Consider the following 18,366-nt stretch of genomic DNA (forward strand, 5'->3'; position numbering starts at 1 on the left):
TTTAGCATGCTTTATAAAGTACGCTTATAAACTAGTATACTTATTTATTACTAATTTAAAAATATGACAGATTTTTACAAACAAAAATAACATCTGACTTGTTTACATTTTTAAAAGCCAAGAGCGACAGTTCAGTACTTTCATTTTAATCTGAAGACCTTCGCGTTTGGCAAATGCAGTTTTAGGATTACAGATTGACCCTCCGCAGATTCCGTAGAAGCCGATATCATCACGGTTGGGGCAGGGGGAGCTGTTGACATCTGTAATGTAGGAAGGGTGATCGGTTCAGTGGCGTTCCAGAAGCAATAAACATTAAACGCCGTTAACAGGTAATTTGCGTTATTCTGCGCTTCTTTTGTGTGCATCATATATGTGAAACTAAGATCATATCAGTTTCTGTTCTTGAACTATATGGTGTTTGCATTTAAGATATTGTTTTTTAGCGGTGTCTGGTAAAGTATTTTTTATTGATCATTTACTGGGTGTCGGAGCTTCCGAGTTTTGTGTTTTAAGCAAACTTATTGGAAATTATTTAAAAAAATGCACATTTGTTTCTATTGCTGTATCGTTTGATAAGACTACCGCTGTCCTGCTTGGGCAACAAGGTCGTTTTAAAAACGCCACAATGGTGTTTAGCTTGATGGTACAACTGGTGTTGCTAAACGTTTATATTTTTGGGAACAGGGTTAGGAGGTTAGGTGTACCATTACAAGAGGCAGGCGCTACAGTTTTAATCGGTTTTTGGAAGCACACCATAAACACGGAAATAAAATCGCACTTACGCTTTTGTTTTTTCTGACGTATAATCTGGTGTTCTGAATAATGTTAGCTGTTTGTGTTTTTATTTAAGCAATCATTTGACCCTAAAGAAATCATTATCATGACAAACATTACGGGCTCGTATTCTAATGCATGCAGACAGTAAGCTAAGATCAGTTTCGTAGTAGTGTCAATTTCTTGTCATTTTTACGTACCTGTGCTAATCTGTTCCACAGATCGCCTCTCATAGTTGAGTGGTCATCACTGAAATGATATGCACAATAATACAGTCTACAGCAGGGCCAGTCTGCAAGGGACCATTTATCTGCACGGTCCCTTGAATTGAGAGAAATGGCTAACTTTGCCCAGCTTTCTTAATAACGACCTGTTTTTGAACCACTGAGAGCCGATTGGGAATGAAGCATTGCAGACAGAAGCCAGGACCAGGATTAAACAACCCTGGTGTTCAGCCAGCGGTCAGCTAGTACCGTGTGTGTATTTTTAGCTGTCTTTACAAAGTAAAGAGTCATTGTGTGCTACCTGTTTTGTTAGTAGTTGTAGTTCATAAAGACAACCGTATTACATGCACAAAAAAATCCATTGTTACAAAGTTAAAGACTTTGTAACAGTTATAGACTTTGGTACCTTTACATTTGGGCTGTATGAGAGGAAAATCTTTCGAACGACTTCATTGTCTGTTCTGACTAATATTGTGCTCTAAAGGGGAACAAGATATTCCGTTCATTTGTAGGAGTACATCTTACATGACTGCTGTGTGGGGTTTTTTCTCTTTATTCCTCTCAGTATTGTTGGATTAGAAAATTCCTCCACTGCTATAATTAAGCAAAATCAGAACAAGCCCAATACTGACTCTGATTCTCTCAGAATAAGAACCCGACGTCATTGTAAACATGCCTTTGGTTCCTTTAGTGAAAACAATTATTTTGAAATGAAATGAGCTATTGTCTTATGATTGTCATTGTTATTGTATATTTTAATGTTCATGAGAAAAATATCTGGTGAAGCACAGACATGTGGAGTCTGCTCCTGCATTCTTAATCCTGACAAATGTATACACACTGCCGTACAAGGGACTTGGACATCTTAACGATAAGGGTTAGGAATTGCAAATATAAGCTTGTTATAAGCATGAACTGTTTGCTCACTGCTTTCATTACACCTTAGTTAGGGCGAGAAGAAACCAAACGTGTCGTTAATGTAATGTATTTCTTGTTTTTACCATTATTTTTTTCCATCCTAGGAATAGGATGGTCTACTTTGAAATACAGATCTGTCAGGATTCACGTCTAAAACAAAATGGCAAAAATATCAGGTCTCCATGGACCTGCCAGCAGCTGTATCACTCTGCAACCCACAACTGTCATTGAAGCTCAGCAGTTTAGTCTGGCCAGTACCTGGATGGGAGACCTCTTGGGAAAGCTAAATTTGCTGCTGGAAGAGGTGTTAGTGGAACCAGTAGGGGGTTCTCAACCTGTGGTCTATGTGAGTCCTAATGCCCCAGTACAGTGATGGGGACTCTATACTGTAAAAAAGGCATTGTCCTGCAGATGAGCCGAAAAACCAAGTTCCTGACTCTCCATGGGCATTAAAAATCTTTTGAAAAGAGTAGCAGTATTTACCCAGGTGTACTGGCCAAATTTCCCCCCTGGCCTTTGCCAATCATGGCCTCCTAATCATCCCCATCTATCAGTTGGGTTCATCATGCTCTCCTCCCCACTGAGAGCTGGTGTGTGGTCAGCGTACTGGTGCACTTTGGCAGCCTTCACATCATTCAGGTGGTGGTGGAGGGGAGTCCCCATTTCTTGTCAAGTGCTTTGGAGTGTCCAGAAAAAGCACAGTAGAAGTGTGAGCATTATTATTATAATTGCTTCTGCTTGATGAAAGATGTATTGTGTGGGACATTGGAAGATGTATAAGGTCTGTATTTTTATGTAGCAAGATTTATTAAGACTTTTCGAATTTTGTTGTAAAGGTGAACTAGTATGGGGAATACGTCCAGTGACCGGGTCTCGGGAGATCGCCATGGAGCAAAATCCCACCGTCCAGATGGGGTTACCAGTAGCCAGAAAGAGCAGGAACCAAGCAAAATCATGGTGGACAGCACCGACGACCCCAACATCTTCAACACTCACACTCTGGAGTCAAAGGTATTTAACACAAGCATGGGCTGATGGTGGTAAGTATGCATTCTGCTTGGACTGTCTCTTTGCGCAGCATTGAACTTGCTCAATAAAGCATCCGTTGACAAGGCTAATCACACACGTACTGTGTGTTTATTACTGCTGTGTATCACCCACTTAAATCCAAGTGTTCATGGAGATTCAGAATGAAAGCCACAGCTGACCAAGCAGTGATAGTTGTATGTTACAGTCTCATCCATGTCATCACAAAGTCATTCAACATTGTGGAACCAAATGAAAAAACTTCCCATGCTTGAACAACCAAGCAATTATTTAATCTCTGTCCTCAGTAATATGACTTTACTTTATCTTATATACTGTATTTTGGTAACCATGTAGAGGTTGAAGGGCAGCACAGTAGCACAGTGGTTAGTTTTGCTGCCCCACAGCAATGAGGTCCCGGGTTCAATTCCGGGCTTGGGGTCTATCTGTGTTCATATTGTTTGTATGTCCTCCTTGTGTTTGTGAGGGTTTCCTCTGGTTTATAAACTGTACTGGTAGGTTAATTGACTTTTGGGAAAATTGACCCTTGGTGTGTGTTCTTGTGCATGTGTTGGTGTCTGTGTGTCCGCCCTGTGATGGACTGGCGCACCATCCAGGGTGTTGACCTAGGTGTTACCTCCCTGTGGCCTGATCTTGTCAAACCTCAGAAGCTAAGCATAGCCAGCACTAGTCAGTAGTGTTGGGGGAAACCTCAGAGGGTAAGCCAGTTGCTTCTGTGGGTGGTGGTTGTGAACCAGGAGGAGGTACATTTCCCTCTGTACTAGAATCTCGCATTCAGTACCTCAGTATGGTTGACAGTTGGACTGCTTTGTGGAGGAGATCCCATCGAATAAAATGTTGGGACCCCTTCTTAGTTACTTGGCCATTAGAGATCCCATAGGAATATTTGTAAAAGTAGTGGTGTTTACCCTTGTATCCTGGCACAAATTCTGCTCAGAGGTTTCACAATCTGGCCTACTTACTTCTTAATTCAATTGCTGAAGTAATTTCTTGCTTCTCTGTCTGACCTAATGTGGAGTGGGGCCGCTGGCACTTGATGTCTGCAAAATGTCACCAAGCTGGGTACGGCGCTTGAGTAATAGATAAAGTGGGTTTCCTATATAAGTGCTTTGGGATGCTTTGTGTTAAAAAGGGCCAGATAAATATGCTGTATGTATTATTAATGAAAACATGTTTAACAAAAAATGTTTGCCCTTGCATGCTTTATGTACTGTCTGTTTTGTTTTAAGTTTGTTATGAATGTATAAAGTCATTGTTACATAAAATGTAACCTTTTTTTAACATGATATTATGCTGCCTGTAGCGCTGTTAAGTAGTTGTAAATTGGTCAGAGATATTCACTGCCTGCATAACGTAAATATTTTGAAAATATCACCATTTATGCAGCTGGAGTGATGACTGGGCTGCTTTGTGTATAATCCATAGACCCCAGTGACTTTTTATGTAACACATACCCTGTTTGTTTTCTTTAGTTATTCTATTGCTCGTTCACTTTATAAACCTTTTTTTAGTCCTTTTACACTGTGTGATTTTCGGCAAACAGGGCCCAGTATAGCACATATAGCAGTGAAACACACGAAGAGTTCACGGTCGAGGTCTGCTTATACCATGCAGTGCCACAGGTGGGATGGAAATATCTCTACTTAGAGTACTTTGGAAGGCAGCTCATGGTTTTATTCATTCCGTGTATTGAAATGTTTCAGCCTTCTGGAGAAAAGGAGTTTATGCACTTCACGCCTGACCTTGAAGAGCACGTGAAGCCGGGATCACAGGCACGACCCACTGTGATCCGCTGGGCAGGGGGTGGAAAGGAAGTGTACATCGCCGGCTCCTTTAATAACTGGAGCACCAAGATCCCACTCAACAAAAGGTAAGTTGTTGAATTTCATAGCTGAGTTATTGTCACACCTGGCTGAATGATAATAAAGGGAGACTAATTTGGGCGTCTCTGTTATACAGAGTCTTATCTGTTAAAACAAAACTTACTCAGTAATAGCTTTCAGTCCTGCTTAGACCAACAAGTGCACAACATGAGCTGATGCACCAGTCAATCTGGTACAAAGACCTGATAAAAGCATTGGATAGTGAGGGATGTTTAACCCAGATTGTTAGGGCACCATTGGCTACTGTTTAAAATGTAAACTTTTATTGTCTCCACACAGCATAATCAGGAAAGGATGACCTCTTTGTCCTAGATATCAACAGTCTGAGCCTGACTCATGTTGATAGCCAGCTGGCATTCCTCAAATAACGCCCACACTGGCAGCAACACTCAAGTAACTGTGCAATTGGTTTGGGCCCCTCTGGGAGAAGAGTTGGGGTTAGGTAGCCTGGGTTCTCTGACATTCCAGTTGAACCAGCAACCCTTGAAAATTCCCAGGTGCTTGCAGGCTTGTGGCCACACTGTCAAGAGACCTGGGTCTCATCCAATCAGTGCTCATTCTCCTCAGTGTTGCTGTGGAGCTTATGTGCAGTGTGACTAAAGATGAATGACTTGACTTGATGGGTCAGGGGACTGGAGTAGCCTGTCTGTGCTTCCCTTTTTTCCCTCCTTGTGTGGGTCCAGGGTTTGCATCTGTGAGCCGAGATGTCAAGATGCAGACAATTAGCCGCTTCCATTTTGGGTGGGTGTGTATTGAGTAATTGCAAGGGCAACAAATTGCTTTTTGTTGCGAGGGCAACAAACTGCTACACGAGCAATTTGTAATCTGGAGTTGAGAAAAAAGGAGGATAATTTGGGGCCGTGCCAATGCAGTCAAGTGAGTGAGATGATCACTGATTTCTTTCCTTTTTATTTCCAGCCATAATGACTTTGTAGCAATCCTTGATCTGCCAGAAGGAGAGCACCAGTACAAGTTCTATGTCGATGGGCAGTGGGTCCATGATCCCTCTGAGGTAAAAACACAATTTGAGTTTTCACTGGTGATGTCTTTCACCATTACGTTACGTTTTAAGCAGTGAGTTGTTTTTTTTTTTATTTCAGCCAGTGGTTACTAGTCAGATGGGAACCATTAACAATTTGATCCAGGTGAAGAAATCTGATTTTGAGGTATTTGATGCCCTGAAGGTAGATTCACTAGAGTCTTCAGATACATCAGGTAAGCAAGGTCCTGCAATGTATTTCTACTGTAATCAGATTATATTTTAATTCTAGATATTCATATGAAATAATAAGCGCAAGTACAGTTCTTATTACGCCATTATTTATTTCTGAATGTTTTGTACCAAATGAAAGATAGTTTGGCAAACAGCAGAAGAATTCCTATATAGAAAATGTGGTCTAACTGAATATGGATGTTGTGCACAGATCTCTCCAGCTCTCCTCCAGGCCCTTATGGCCAGGAGTTGTACGCATTTCGTCCTGAAGAGCGCTTCAAGGCCCCTCCCATTCTGCCTCCACATCTCCTCCAGGTCATCCTCAACAAGGACACCAACATCTCAGTGAGTCTCACTTGCCCCCTCCGCAGAGCACTCTTATTCTGTCAGTGGGAGCTGTGTTTCTCAGCCAGTGGGCTGTGGCTCAGCAGTGCGTCTTCTGACTTGAACTGGTGTGCCACAGCGTTTTAGAAATGTCATGTACGAGAAAAATAAACAAAATTGTTTATGTGTATTAGATATATGGAGTAACAAATGTGTCGCTTTGATGTTTATACACACAAAACCGAGGCTCTGAGAACACTCACTTGGAAGTCACTTATGGTGTGTGTTAAGTTTAAGTTTGGCACACATACAAAATCAAAAATGGAGAACATCCGAGTAATGTTTCTGTCATCAGATATTGTCAGGGCAGGGTGACAGTGCACTTGCAAGGCAAACTCAGATTAAAAGTTGAAATATCAGTTTAGAATGTTGTGCTAGGGGTGGTGATATGTCTTTGTGTGTGTTAGAGTTGGGCGATGTAGGTTGCAAAATTTTTTCTGTTTTCTGAGGTGTAACATGGGATGAAAAACGTTGAGAAACTCTGACCCAGAGCTGTCACATTCTCTATCAAATCCCAAATGGGTCTTTTCACACTGGCACACTCAAATGGAGCCAAGCCTTCACAGTTCAGTGTGACTCAAACCAAGCAGGAACTGAGCCAAGAGACACTGGTCTCCCGAGCTGTCTAGCACTGGCACAGGACCAAGCAGAGCAGGGGAAGGGTTAGATCATCATTTCGACTGCAAGTGCACAGATATCTGTACACAGGCATTTAACCAGCATTTGCAAAAAGCAATAGTAGAAAATGTGATCAAATTATTTTTTGCAGTGTTATATTTGACCTTTAAACTTGCTACTTAATGCAAAATCAAACTACTTTTATTTAGGAACTTGAACATCAAGTTATATTGAACTTGAGTAATGCCTAGTTTGATGTACTGTCGTCAGTGCAGTTAAAGACTAAACACAGCAAAGATGTCAGTTCACGATATGGAATTTTTCATTTGCTAGTGCCATCAGAATTCAGGGTTAGTTTTTCTTCCATTTACTTTCATAGAGTTTAGGCTTGAGAGTGAATCAACACAGTGATTTGAATAGTGCCTGAGCTTTATGTTCAAATAAAATGCCACTACTGTTAGCCAGTGTGTGAATGGGTAATGTTGCCAAAAAAAAACGTTTTTCCAAGTGTGGGCATGGTTTTCCGGGAAGAAAGCAAACATCTTTGTCAAATTTGTAGAACTTTAATTTGGTTTTCAGTGTCTGTCTCCTGGGCTCTACGTGTAATTTTCCAAGTACATTTCTGCAGGAATCCTAAAACTCATAATGTACTCAACATGACGTGCTGTATCTTAACCAGCTAAAGTAAAAAGCAAAGCAACCACTGGGCATATTTTTTGATACTCTCTCACCTCCTTTGTATAGAATTAGGGTATTCAATAATATACAGTGTACTCCATTTTGCCTACATTGCTTTGCCTTTGTGGCATGATGTACTGTATGTGTTGCTTTCCATTTCACGCACTTCAGCGCAACATGATTTCCTGTCCGCTTTTCAGAAATAAAGAACCAAACTGAATATATGGAGAAACACCTGGCCTGGGCAGAGAAATGGTGTGCTGTTTGCAGCACAGATGACATGAAGTATTGTTTGAAAATGAACTGCACCTCAGTATCATAATCTTTCACCTTGAGATTTTGTCGGCATGCTTGCAAACATAAACCTAAACTTCTTTAAGCCACTTTAAGCATTTAGCCCTTTTCTAAAGAAATTAAGAGTACATTTTTTAGATCACATTAGGCACGAAAATAATGTAAACTCTTCTTTGCCTATATACACGCAGCAGTTATCACCTAGCAAGCTGTTTCATTGAATGTAAATTCTGTATTTTTCAGTGTGATCCTGCCTTGCTGCCTGAACCAAACCATGTGATGCTCAATCACTTGTATGCACTTTCAATAAAGGTGAGTTTGACCTGGGAAGTGTTAGATCTTGGGAAATGTTTAATTCCTGTGTTGTGAAGTTTGTGAGTAGCAGTAGCAGGCAGTTATGATTGAGTTTTCCATTCTTTTTCAGATTTAGGGTTTCTTTCAATATAATAGTATTATCAATCTAGATGTATAGTAAAAGAGGAGTTCTATTTCTATTGTTGTTGTATACTGTCAAAATGTTTACTGTCTTTGAACATTTTGTCTTTCTTGTAGGATGGAGTGATGGTGCTTAGTGCTACACATAGGTACAAGAAGAAGTATGTAACATCTTTACTCTACAAGCCCATCTGAAGGCTCTTAATGAGTTTAGCATGTTCCTGTTTTTCACTATCACTCATTTGCTGAGATTGCACTGAAACAGTTTACAGAACGGACTGGAGGCCTGCCGTAGCCCCTTTTCCAAGAGATTCTATTGTCTCTTAATTCCGTATGACCCGTGCAAATTTAAAACAAATATATAGCCATTGATGGTGTGTACATAATTACATTTTCCATAAATGAACTCCACTCCATAATGGCTTTTGGTCCTTAATCTATTAAAAATGTTAAAAATCCACACCTCAACTTGAATTTGGTACATTTATTCTGTCTTTTGATTTCCAGAAAAAAAAACAACTAAGTTTTGCATGTTTTTCTTTTTGTAATTAAGCTCTTTAAAGTATCATTTGCTCAAATGACCATGGCAGGTCTCTTCTAGATGAGCTATTGCCTTTGTGACAATGCTGCAGCACTTTACCTGTGCATTTATTGATGCTGTGAGTAGGAATATTAATAAGCTTTTAACTATGCAGAAGACAAATCCTGTACTGTATTGTTCGCTATTTGAATAGTGCTTGGTCTCAGTTATATTTAGTTGCAGTGATAGTGATTTTTCTTGTTTTATATATTTACAAATACGAATGTATTTATGTATTACATATTTATGTATAACACCATGCTGTTTTTATTTGAAAATCTAAAATGCAGCTCTGATTAGGAAAACCTCAGGATTATGTTTTGCATGGTTAAAAAATAAATTCAGAGATTGCCATTTCACAAATAATATCTGTCCCGGTATGCTAGCATTCGAGACTGAAAAAATATAACCACGTATTTTTGGTTGTAATAAAATAGTTATTCTCTTCAGAGTGATTTTCTGGATAGTATTACATTCATGATTGTTTATCATTAATTCATTTCTTCATATACACATTTGCTACAGTGAAATTAATGGTGTTTATTGTTCAGCTGCACTAGATGTCAGCTGAGATATTTCATTTTCATTTTTTTGCATTATGTTTGTGACTACCAGTAGTACTACCAGTACTACCAGGTAAACACTGTGATATAATGTTGGAAGATAATTGTCTATAAAATCTGATGTAATGGATATTACATCAAAAATGTCTGCAAATATAAGTTGGGCACAGCTGGAGACATATGTTTGGTACCTGGTTTTACTGTAAGAAAAAACAAAATTCACTTTGCCTTGTATTGTCCTCATTTCAAGTAATGTAACTGCTAAACTGTTGCATCTATTTGCAAATAAAAAGGGATGTTTCACTAATGATTCAGCAACAAATTTCCTAAATGTTTTGTTAACCCCTTCATTTACTTCTGTGTTGTAGGGAATGTTTTGTAGTTATTATTTTACAATATCAAGGTTTTTAAAATCTACTCCATTTAGTTAGTCTCAGATGTGTTTCCTCCCTTCACTGTATTTCTATAAATATATGGTACTTTTGCATTTCAGCAGGAAAAGAGCTATTGTTTCAAAGAGCTATTTACATGTACATATTGTACAGTATCTGTTTAACTGATCCATGAACAAGAGGGTAATTTTCTATGTCGCTGTCGTGACTTGCATGCTTCCACCCACAAATGAGTAAATCATATACAAACCTAGGAAGAGTTGCTTCTTTTATTCCTCTTAACCCAAAGCTTTCAAAAAACATTGTTTGAATTACAGAACACACATCTTTGATCCAGAAACAGAGCCTGCCAGGCCTGTGTTGATGCACTTTAAAGCATCTTTTCACACACTCCACTTAACAAACCCACTCTTCAATCCGTATATACATATCATACAAGGTTGTAACAGACACTCTTGAAATCCACACAACAAAGCTTTACAAAAAAAAAACTCAATTCCCCCCTCCTCTTCTTCTCTTAAAGGACAAAGGCTTTGTTTATGCTTGCTCATTTACAGCCATTTGCTTAGAGATTCATCTATTTTCCTCCTGGGGGATCTGTGAAGAAGCCCACTGCTGATGCTTCGATCGCAGTAATCAGTGATCTACTGAAGCATCCGAGGTATAGCGTGTAAACAAAGGTCCTTTAGTCCAATGCTTAGCTTATCTTTGTAGCTACCACATGCTAAGTCAGTTTCATGGCAAGAATATTAAAGCGATAACACCAAGAGCACCACACAGTGGCAGGCTGAACTAAAACAGTGAGATTTCCACTAAAACAAAAAGGAAAAGGCATTTATACATTAATGAATATGCTGTGGAGGCATCCATAAATTTGTTTAAACAAATCCAACTCAAGGACCACTGTACAAGAAGCAGAAAACGTATGGCACTTAAAAAGCTAAAGTACAGGGGAAACATAGCTATTGCACAGCTACCCTGGTATTTGATTTCACTTGTATGAGCAATATTATACTACACACAAAAATAACAGTTGGAAGCAGGTTATATACAGCTACAAATTGCAAAATATACAGCAAACGCAAACTACACCGGGATATATAAAATGCAGTTAAACACCTTTGTATGTGCTACTCATTTTCACATTACATAGATGGGTTTTACCAAGTCCTGCCAAAGTTTGTGTCTTTTTGATTATATCCAGAGAAAATGAATTGACACTGCATGGGAAATACTGTATATACTTTGGTAGGAACATAAGCCGAAATGTGCCTAATTGCATTTAAATTTAAAACTTTAACGTTTACCATCATGTAACAGAGACTCCAATCAGTATAATCTAGAACTGTAAACCTATTTTTAATGAAGTTTGGTCCACTAATTTTGAAAGTGCTAAACAATGCACAATACATACAAAAATAATTAACTGGACCAAAAGCCTAACGGTTACCATTTCCTTTTTCAAAAAGCTGTCTGAAGACAGCCATAAAACACATGTTCATTGCTCTGTTAAAGATAGTTTTATTTAGTCTCTGGCCTTATTTCATTCTCATGTATAAATAAGGCAACAAGAAATCAGCAGGTCAAACTTTGGCAGTATTAGTAATATTTGCCACTGACAGGGGATTTGTTACCTATACTCCCCAGGTTATACTGCTAAAACTATATATCAGATCAGTCAGTAGTCATTATACTAATATTGCACTGACGGTCTTAGCCTTATAGAATAAATACTTGGTTCCAGTGTCAGGCAAAGCTGTTGCTGCAGCAGTCAGTGAACAGCCTTATTGCACATGCTCATAGAATGATTTCAACTAGAGCTACTGTAATGTCACACTGTTTTTTGAGTAATACATAATACTTATGAAGGGTTATGAAATCATTTCTATATGGTTTCACAATCACACAAACATGTTATGCTTAAATTAAAAAAAAAGATAAACCTTAATTGTAACGCTGCTCCATTTGCTCCAGGTCTTCAACGGATGCTTTTCAGAGCAAGTTTTTCATTTTGAGAGATGGTGGATGTTAAATGCCTTGTTTACTTATTTAAACTGTCAGCTATCAATGTTTTGCCATGCTGGCAAAACAGAAGGAAGCTTGCTAGTGAGTTAATATTTCACTTATGGCTTTTTTTTTTAACAAGCGGTACTAAAACATGCAACTACAATAACCGTCCACAGACTGCCAACAAAACAAGAAGGTAACCCACAGCAGTCAGGACTTGTCCCCTCCTTACAAAGAAACCCCATCATTGAAAACATCCTTCTGATTTTTGCAAGGCCACACTAATCATGGTATAATACGGACTGTGGTTACCTTTAAGAAAACCAAAGATAACATCTTTTATCAGTCTTTTAGTTTTCAGTAAGGTGTACACCCCAAAATATCCACCTTTATGCTCAGGGCAATGGCATTATACTGGTTGGAGGAGAGGAGATGTTGTCCTGAGGCTGGAATAATTTAATAGGTGACAACCTGAAGCAAACACTGGCCATTTCTCGTCTTTGTTGGCCGATGGCTGGTTCTCTTTCTCGCCGGCTCCTGCTTGCGGGAGCTCAGGAAACCCCAATCAGAAGAGGGCTCACGGGGGCATCTTGGGATTGCAGCTGAAGGTGACAAGACAAGAAACAGATCAGCCGTGTGAGCTTGCGAAGAGAAAGGTGTTCCAGTTCCTGAACCTCCAGAATTTAACTGCCCATTTGCAAAAAACATTAAAGTCTTTGCAGTTTACAAATGCTACAGAGATTTTTAGAAACTGTGGTAAAGGATTAAATGCACAGAATACTGGCTAGGTTAATATTGGACATGTAATGTGGACAAATATACTTTTAATGTGCAGAAAGGTTAAAGTCCATTACACATTACGCTATAGGCTTGTGTGGATGATACAGAAAGTCTCCTCTAAATTGGGCCTCACATTAATAAGTACTGCAAAGTTTTCTTTGCGTGGCTGGGATTCTCAGCTCAAGCTATAAGAGAAAATGGAATAAATAATGACATTCAATATTGTCAATTGTTAGTCAGTTTTTTGCTTTTATTTTGAATGTGGGAGGATGTTATTTAGAAAAAAATGACAACAATGTGGGTTAATTAGATGGTAAAAAAAGCATTATGTGATCATTTCACTACATTTTAGAATATTTTCCTCCATTATATAATTGATTTTGAACATTTGTAATGTAGCAGCCACACTCGGCAAAAACATACGGTTCAGTATTGGTTTCCAGTCTGTGTGAAGTTATGTATTGGCAGGTGAATTAATGAAGACAGTTTAGCCTAGCTGTGATTGATAGACTTTTATGGGAATGCCCCATAGTGGCTAACTTTACACACATCATGATTCAGAATAGGTTTGGTTAAACTAATAATTTAAGATTTAATTAAAGCCCAGCTGGAACCTAAATCTAGTTCCAATTTGTGCTCAAAACTTGCTCCTGCATTATGGATTTCTAAATGGCAGATGAAGAGTGGTGGCTATGGTGCTTGGCTCTTTTGAACCAAAAGGTGGTGCTGTTTGTCAGTATCGGACCCTGGCTCGTCACGCATGCCTTCCCTAAGCAGCGAGTAATGGCCATGGAGCAGTGACAATGGCAGGGCAGTGCAGGCACAGGCAGAAGGAGCCAGCGTGCCATACCTTTACCGGCACAGGGGGAGGAGGAGCTTAGAGAGGAAATCTGGTACTCATTCTTCTGGATATACTCAGGAGAAAGAGAAGGGCAGAGACAAGAAGGGTATCAGGAAGACAGGGAGAAGCAAAAAAGTACCCAATGGCATCACATGCATCCCAGACTACAGCCTGTAGCTGCTCTGCCTAGAGGAATAGCAGTATCTCGGTCCTTCCTCAGCCTGCTGATGGAGATCTGGTCTCTGAATAACTTGATTAGTAAAACTGCTGTGATTTTTATATACTCCTAACTAACTAAAAACAAATTCTTATAAACAGGAATGGCAAAGGTAAAAGACACAGGATGCCCTAATCGCTGGCCATCTATGGTCTATGAATAATGGGAAAAGTACCTTGCTAGAAAAAAACAGGCCTAAAACGTCACATTACAAATAGGAAGAACTACACTCAGCTAGGTTGGCATGATGGTATTAATAGAAAAATGACATACCTAACAAAATTCAGACCCTGATTTTAGTGGTAAAAGGACTTGTGCACTAGACTGTAAGTGGGACTATGCAGTGTGGATTACAGGTTGACCTGCTTTCAGCTGAGCAAGAGGAAATGAAAAGGAACAGGTCCTCACCTCCAGATTCGTTCTTGCCTTTTTCAGTACATCACGTGTCCTGGATACTGAAAATCCAAAGATAAACAGTAAATAACATCTATGGATAACAGATAATAACATCTATAGGTAATTATAGATAATAACATAAGTCAGATAATAATGTCTTAAATCAAACCCATTTACTTTACAACTCTGCCTAAAAATAATTGTGAGGAAAACTGATTTGGATTTCAGCACTGGATAGAGAACTTAAAGAAAGCTATTGCTAATTCAGAGAGGTACTCAGGTGAGTATCGGTACTGTTCTTCCAGGGTTAGTGGTGAAACTGGGCATGATGTCTCGCACGGGGGTGAACTTACACTGGCTGACAATGAAGTGCTCCATGCTTTCCTTGGTGCGGTTGGTGTTCCTCAGCCTCTCGATGGTGCTCTGTAGCAGACCCTCCTGTTCTGTGATCTTCCGTTGCAGCTTCTGGATCTCCTCTGTCATGGATTGTTCCTGCATCCCAGTTGGGAGACGACAGTGTGAACACTCCGTACTTCCACACAAAGCCTTTCAGTTTTATTGAAAAACAAAACGGAGCTCCCATACTCCCTTGCATTTCTTTTCATATCATTTTACTGCACATGACAGATGTCGGGGGTTTCTCAACCTTGGCTAGCAAAGCGAGTGCTACCGTTTGGGGATTCATGTTCACAGTTAGCTGGGGGATGTGATCCAGACTCAAACCTGAGACACCTGGATCAGTGAGCTCAACACTCACTCAGGTGAGCTCCTTTCCCAATTAAGCCTGGTGGGAGCCCCGAAAAAAACCTGAATCACAGGGCAGACTGGTGTGTGGGTCATGATGACAGCTATCTTCCAGTCAGAGATCTATCTTAGCTGTCCTGGGACCTCTCGGTCTGACCTTTTTGATGTGCTGGGCACAGCTCTCGCCACTGGGCAGGGCAGCCCGCCAGAACATCTTGAGGAGGGAGGCGGCTTCGTCCAGGATCTGCCGCAAGGTCTTCGTATTGGAAAGGAGCGTCTTCACACTGCTGCAGTCCAGACTCTGGGGAAGGTGGGGTTGCAAGAAGAAAGGGTTAAAAAACTGAAGTTCTGAGAATAAAGCAGTGTCGGCGGCTCTGTGGCTAAGGATCTGCGCCTGTGGCTGGAAGGTTGCTGGTTCATATCCCGCAGCCGGCAGAGGAATCCTACTCAGTTGGGCCCCTGAGCAAGGCCCTTAACCCCAACTGCTCCAGGGGCGCCGTATAAATGGCTGACCCTGCGATCTGACCCCAAGCTTCTCTCCCTGTCTGTGTGTCTCAAGGAGAGCAAGTTGGGGTATGTGAAAAGACAAATTCCTAATACAAGAAACTGTATATGGCCAATAAAGTGATCTTGTATATAAAGGAGCCAGGGAGCTATGAAGCTGTCAGGCACTGACGTCACAGTTACCTGGCCTGTATTGACCGCAGCACTGAGGGATGACTGCAGCACTGCCTCCATCTTGTGAACCAGCATTTTCCCTTCCAGGATCTGCTGCTGCAGGGCACTGAAATCATCCACGTGGCCGATGGCATGGCGCCCGTTCTTATTGGCAAACGAACCGTCTGGTGCCTCTCCTTCCAACACCGTGTTGGGTTGCAAGATGTCGACTAAAGGGCGCAGTTGGTTGTTTTAGATTTCACGGCAAATGACAAAGGCAAAGCAAATTACGCACCAATCTATCTAAACAATAACATTTGTGTAGGGTTTCTTTATAGCAATGCGTTGCTCATCTTAAGAGTAGTACCATGGGAGTTCTGCACAAAGTTAGGGCAATTACGCTACAGATGGAATTTACTTCATTTGAATGTTTCACAAAATGAAGACGGACAAAATTAACTTGCCACTAGGTGGAAAACATACCCCCACTCCCTGTAACGTCAGGATCATCCAGGTCTGTAGATTTGGAGAACAAGGTGAATGGGGATCCTGGGTTAAACATCCCAGTGTCTCTGACTGGTGGCGATGGCACTGGATCTACAGGAAACGAAGCAGATGAAATCACAGGCCTAAAGTGTGCAGTAGATATACACTGAAAGTAAGCATAGTGTGCACAGCCATTTTGAGTGCAGAAACACCGTTGTGAAGTGGGATCTGGCCTCTCACCCTGGAAGAGCTGCCTCTTGCAGCCCGTGTCCCTGGTGGTGGTGATCGAGATGGAGGAGGGCCGGGAGGCGCGGTGAGTGGCCAAGCTCCGACCCAGCTGCTGCTCCAGCTGTTCCCTCAGGCAGCTGTTCTCCTGGATGCTGTGCTCCAGCTGCACCCGCAGGCCACGGACCTCCGCCAGCAGCTCGTTCAGCTCCAAGGCCGTGGCCGCCCCCCCTCTGTACGCTGCCAGCCCAAGGGCACATGCTGTTAGTGGCAAGATGGTTTTTACTTATGGCCTTTTTTGAAGCTAATACTCATTGCGTCCTCCAGAAGACTCCTGCTATCCTTCTGCTTGTGCAGCGAAACAGCATTAGTAGCATGTCGTTTCCTGCGCCCGAGCTTCCCGGCACAATACCAGTGCGTTGATCTTGCAAACCTGAGCTCCAACGTGCTTACGATCTTCCCTTGACAGCCACTGTATTTGTCGTCCATATTTATACAGAAGCTGGGGATATCTCACCTATTACTTTGCATTTTCTGCAAAGTGCGAGGTCTGATACTAGAAAATAATATCCATCCTTTCATTAGCAATTCTATCTTAAGCGTCAATGAGTTACATTCTTCTCCTGTTCCCTGCCCTGCCTGCAGTACATGCCAGAACTGCGGTTTACCTGAGTGAGGGGACTGGCCAGCCCGGCACACCCTGTCGTACACCTGCAGCTCACACTGGAGGGAGTGGAGCAGCTGACGGTTGTCATCCAGCTGCTGCTGCTGCAGGTTCACCTCGTGCTGCAGCCTGCAAGGCAAGAGAAGACGCTCTAGCAGAAAATAAAAGAGGGACACGAGCAAGCGGAGGCCCGTCAGCCTCTTCTCGAACGAAGTCGAGTTGTTATTAACAGCTGGCTGCATACATATGCGATCCTAAATAATATAGTGTGTGGTAAACTGATGCTGGAGAGGCTCAAAGATGAAATTAAATCCTCACTCCTGGTTCTAGAGAGCTGTGGCCCTGTGCGTTTCCTGACCATCTCAGCCCTCATCGAGATATGGCTTGGAAACAGCGGCAGTTAAGGTTAATTATAATAAGAGATTTAATTAAGTCACGAAGAGTGCAGATAGAAGGGTAACCAGAAGGCAGTGTGACCCTCCAAGGCCTGGGAGTGAAAATCACAGTTTAGTGTACTCAATACATGATTTATCTTGTCCTGGCACTCAGCGTTCGAGTGTGTCAGGAATGCAGATGACTATTTCCCATTATATTAGTAAGCATGAACTGTCACCATGTTGGAAATTTTAGGACACTTTAATCTTAAATGCATATGCATTCAGCAGCATTGCCACAAAAACAGAAAACAACTGCCCCACGGCGGGCGGGATCAGTACCCGTTGTTGCGCTCCTGGCTGGCCTGTTTCTCCTGGCGGAGCTGCTGGATCTCCTGCTCCTGCTCGCAGCTCTGCGCCTGCAGCCGCCGGCTCTCCTCCCGCCACTGCTCCGCCTCCAGCTCCGCCTCCTTGAGCCGCGCCCTCCCCGACAGCACCGCCTCCCGCAGCTCTTCCATCTCCGCGGAGCTCTCTGACAGCGACACAGCGCAGAGCTGGGACCCACACCGGCCTCCGCTCACACTCCCTACCGTCGCAGCTGGCTTCAGCAACGATTGAGACGGACATTCCCTACATTTCGCTGGCCTCCTAACCCTAACCCTAGCTAAGGGTTTGTGCAGGTTATGGTTCAGGTTTTCCTCAAAGAATTAATGCAACCTTCCACTCATTTGAGTGCAAAATATACCTCAGTGCATCAAAATATTAGACTGAAAAGACTAAGCAACCTCGCCAAACCAAAGACGGTGTATCAACAATGGTAAAATTATTATTTTTTGACAAGTGTTCTGTTACTGGACATTTCGTGTTGAATGGCGTTCTCGATGAGCATGTTTTCATGGTTAAACAGGTTAAGAGTACTAAATTTTGCCTGTATATGTTAGTATGCCAGTGCATTCAATGCCACATTCAAGA

General features: G+C 41.5%; 2 protein-coding genes across 11 annotated transcripts in view; one reads left to right on the plus strand and one right to left on the minus strand.

Annotated features, from left to right (window-relative positions):
• Positions 1 to 237: 237 nt before the first annotated feature.
• prkab2 (protein kinase, AMP-activated, beta 2 non-catalytic subunit) lies at positions 238 to 9,933 on the plus strand. Its single transcript, XM_088926527.1, has 8 exons — positions 238 to 329; positions 2,753 to 2,927; positions 4,667 to 4,833; positions 5,765 to 5,858; positions 5,947 to 6,061; positions 6,271 to 6,404; positions 8,277 to 8,345; positions 8,586 to 9,933. Exons 2-8 carry the CDS (start codon positions 2,763 to 2,765, stop codon positions 8,661 to 8,663), a joined length of 822 nt encoding a protein of 273 aa, XP_088782653.1. The 5' UTR covers positions 238 to 329; positions 2,753 to 2,762; the 3' UTR covers positions 8,664 to 9,933.
• A 321-nt stretch (positions 9,934 to 10,254) lies between these two features.
• pde4dip (phosphodiesterase 4D interacting protein) overlaps positions 10,255 to 18,366 on the minus strand; it is an 88,544-nt gene continuing 80,432 nt past the window's right edge. For 5 of the 10 annotated variants that reach the window (XM_088926524.1, XM_088926526.1, XM_088926522.1 and 2 more), the window contains 10 exons: positions 17,737 to 17,926; positions 17,025 to 17,149; positions 16,372 to 16,617; positions 16,129 to 16,242; positions 15,676 to 15,875; positions 15,146 to 15,289; positions 14,598 to 14,736; positions 14,257 to 14,303; positions 13,641 to 13,695; positions 10,255 to 12,612 (listed from right to left, as the gene is read on the minus strand). In XM_088926524.1, the coding sequence (XP_088782650.1) occupies positions 12,467 to 12,612; positions 13,641 to 13,695; positions 14,257 to 14,303; positions 14,598 to 14,736; positions 15,146 to 15,289; positions 15,676 to 15,875; positions 16,129 to 16,242; positions 16,372 to 16,617; positions 17,025 to 17,149; positions 17,737 to 17,926 (1,406 nt within the window). In that variant the 3' untranslated portion in view covers positions 10,255 to 12,466. The remainder of the gene's footprint in view (positions 12,613 to 13,640; positions 13,696 to 14,256; positions 14,304 to 14,597; positions 14,737 to 15,145; positions 15,290 to 15,675; positions 15,876 to 16,128; positions 16,243 to 16,371; positions 16,618 to 17,024; positions 17,150 to 17,736; positions 17,927 to 18,366) is intronic. The other 5 variants (XM_088926523.1, XM_088926518.1, XM_088926525.1 and 2 more) reach the window with 3 other exon arrangements.

This window comes from Atractosteus spatula, chromosome 11 (assembly GCF_055471065.1).
Source record: "Atractosteus spatula isolate fAtrSpa1 chromosome 11, fAtrSpa1.hap1, whole genome shotgun sequence".
Lineage (NCBI taxonomy): Eukaryota > Metazoa > Chordata > Actinopteri > Semionotiformes > Lepisosteidae > Atractosteus > Atractosteus spatula.

Excerpts from the sequence above, each read along its gene's own strand:
- prkab2 (XM_088926527.1), top strand. The coding sequence starts at position 2,763 with ATGGGGAATACGTCCAGTGACCGGGTCTCGGGAGATCGCCATGGAGCA. Across the intron at positions 6,405-8,276 it reads ACAAGGACACCAACATCTCA|TGTGATCCTGCCTTGCTGCC; the intron begins GTGAGTCTCACT and ends TGTATTTTTCAG. Across the intron at positions 8,346-8,585 it reads TGTATGCACTTTCAATAAAG|GATGGAGTGATGGTGCTTAG; the intron begins GTGAGTTTGACC and ends TCTTTCTTGTAG.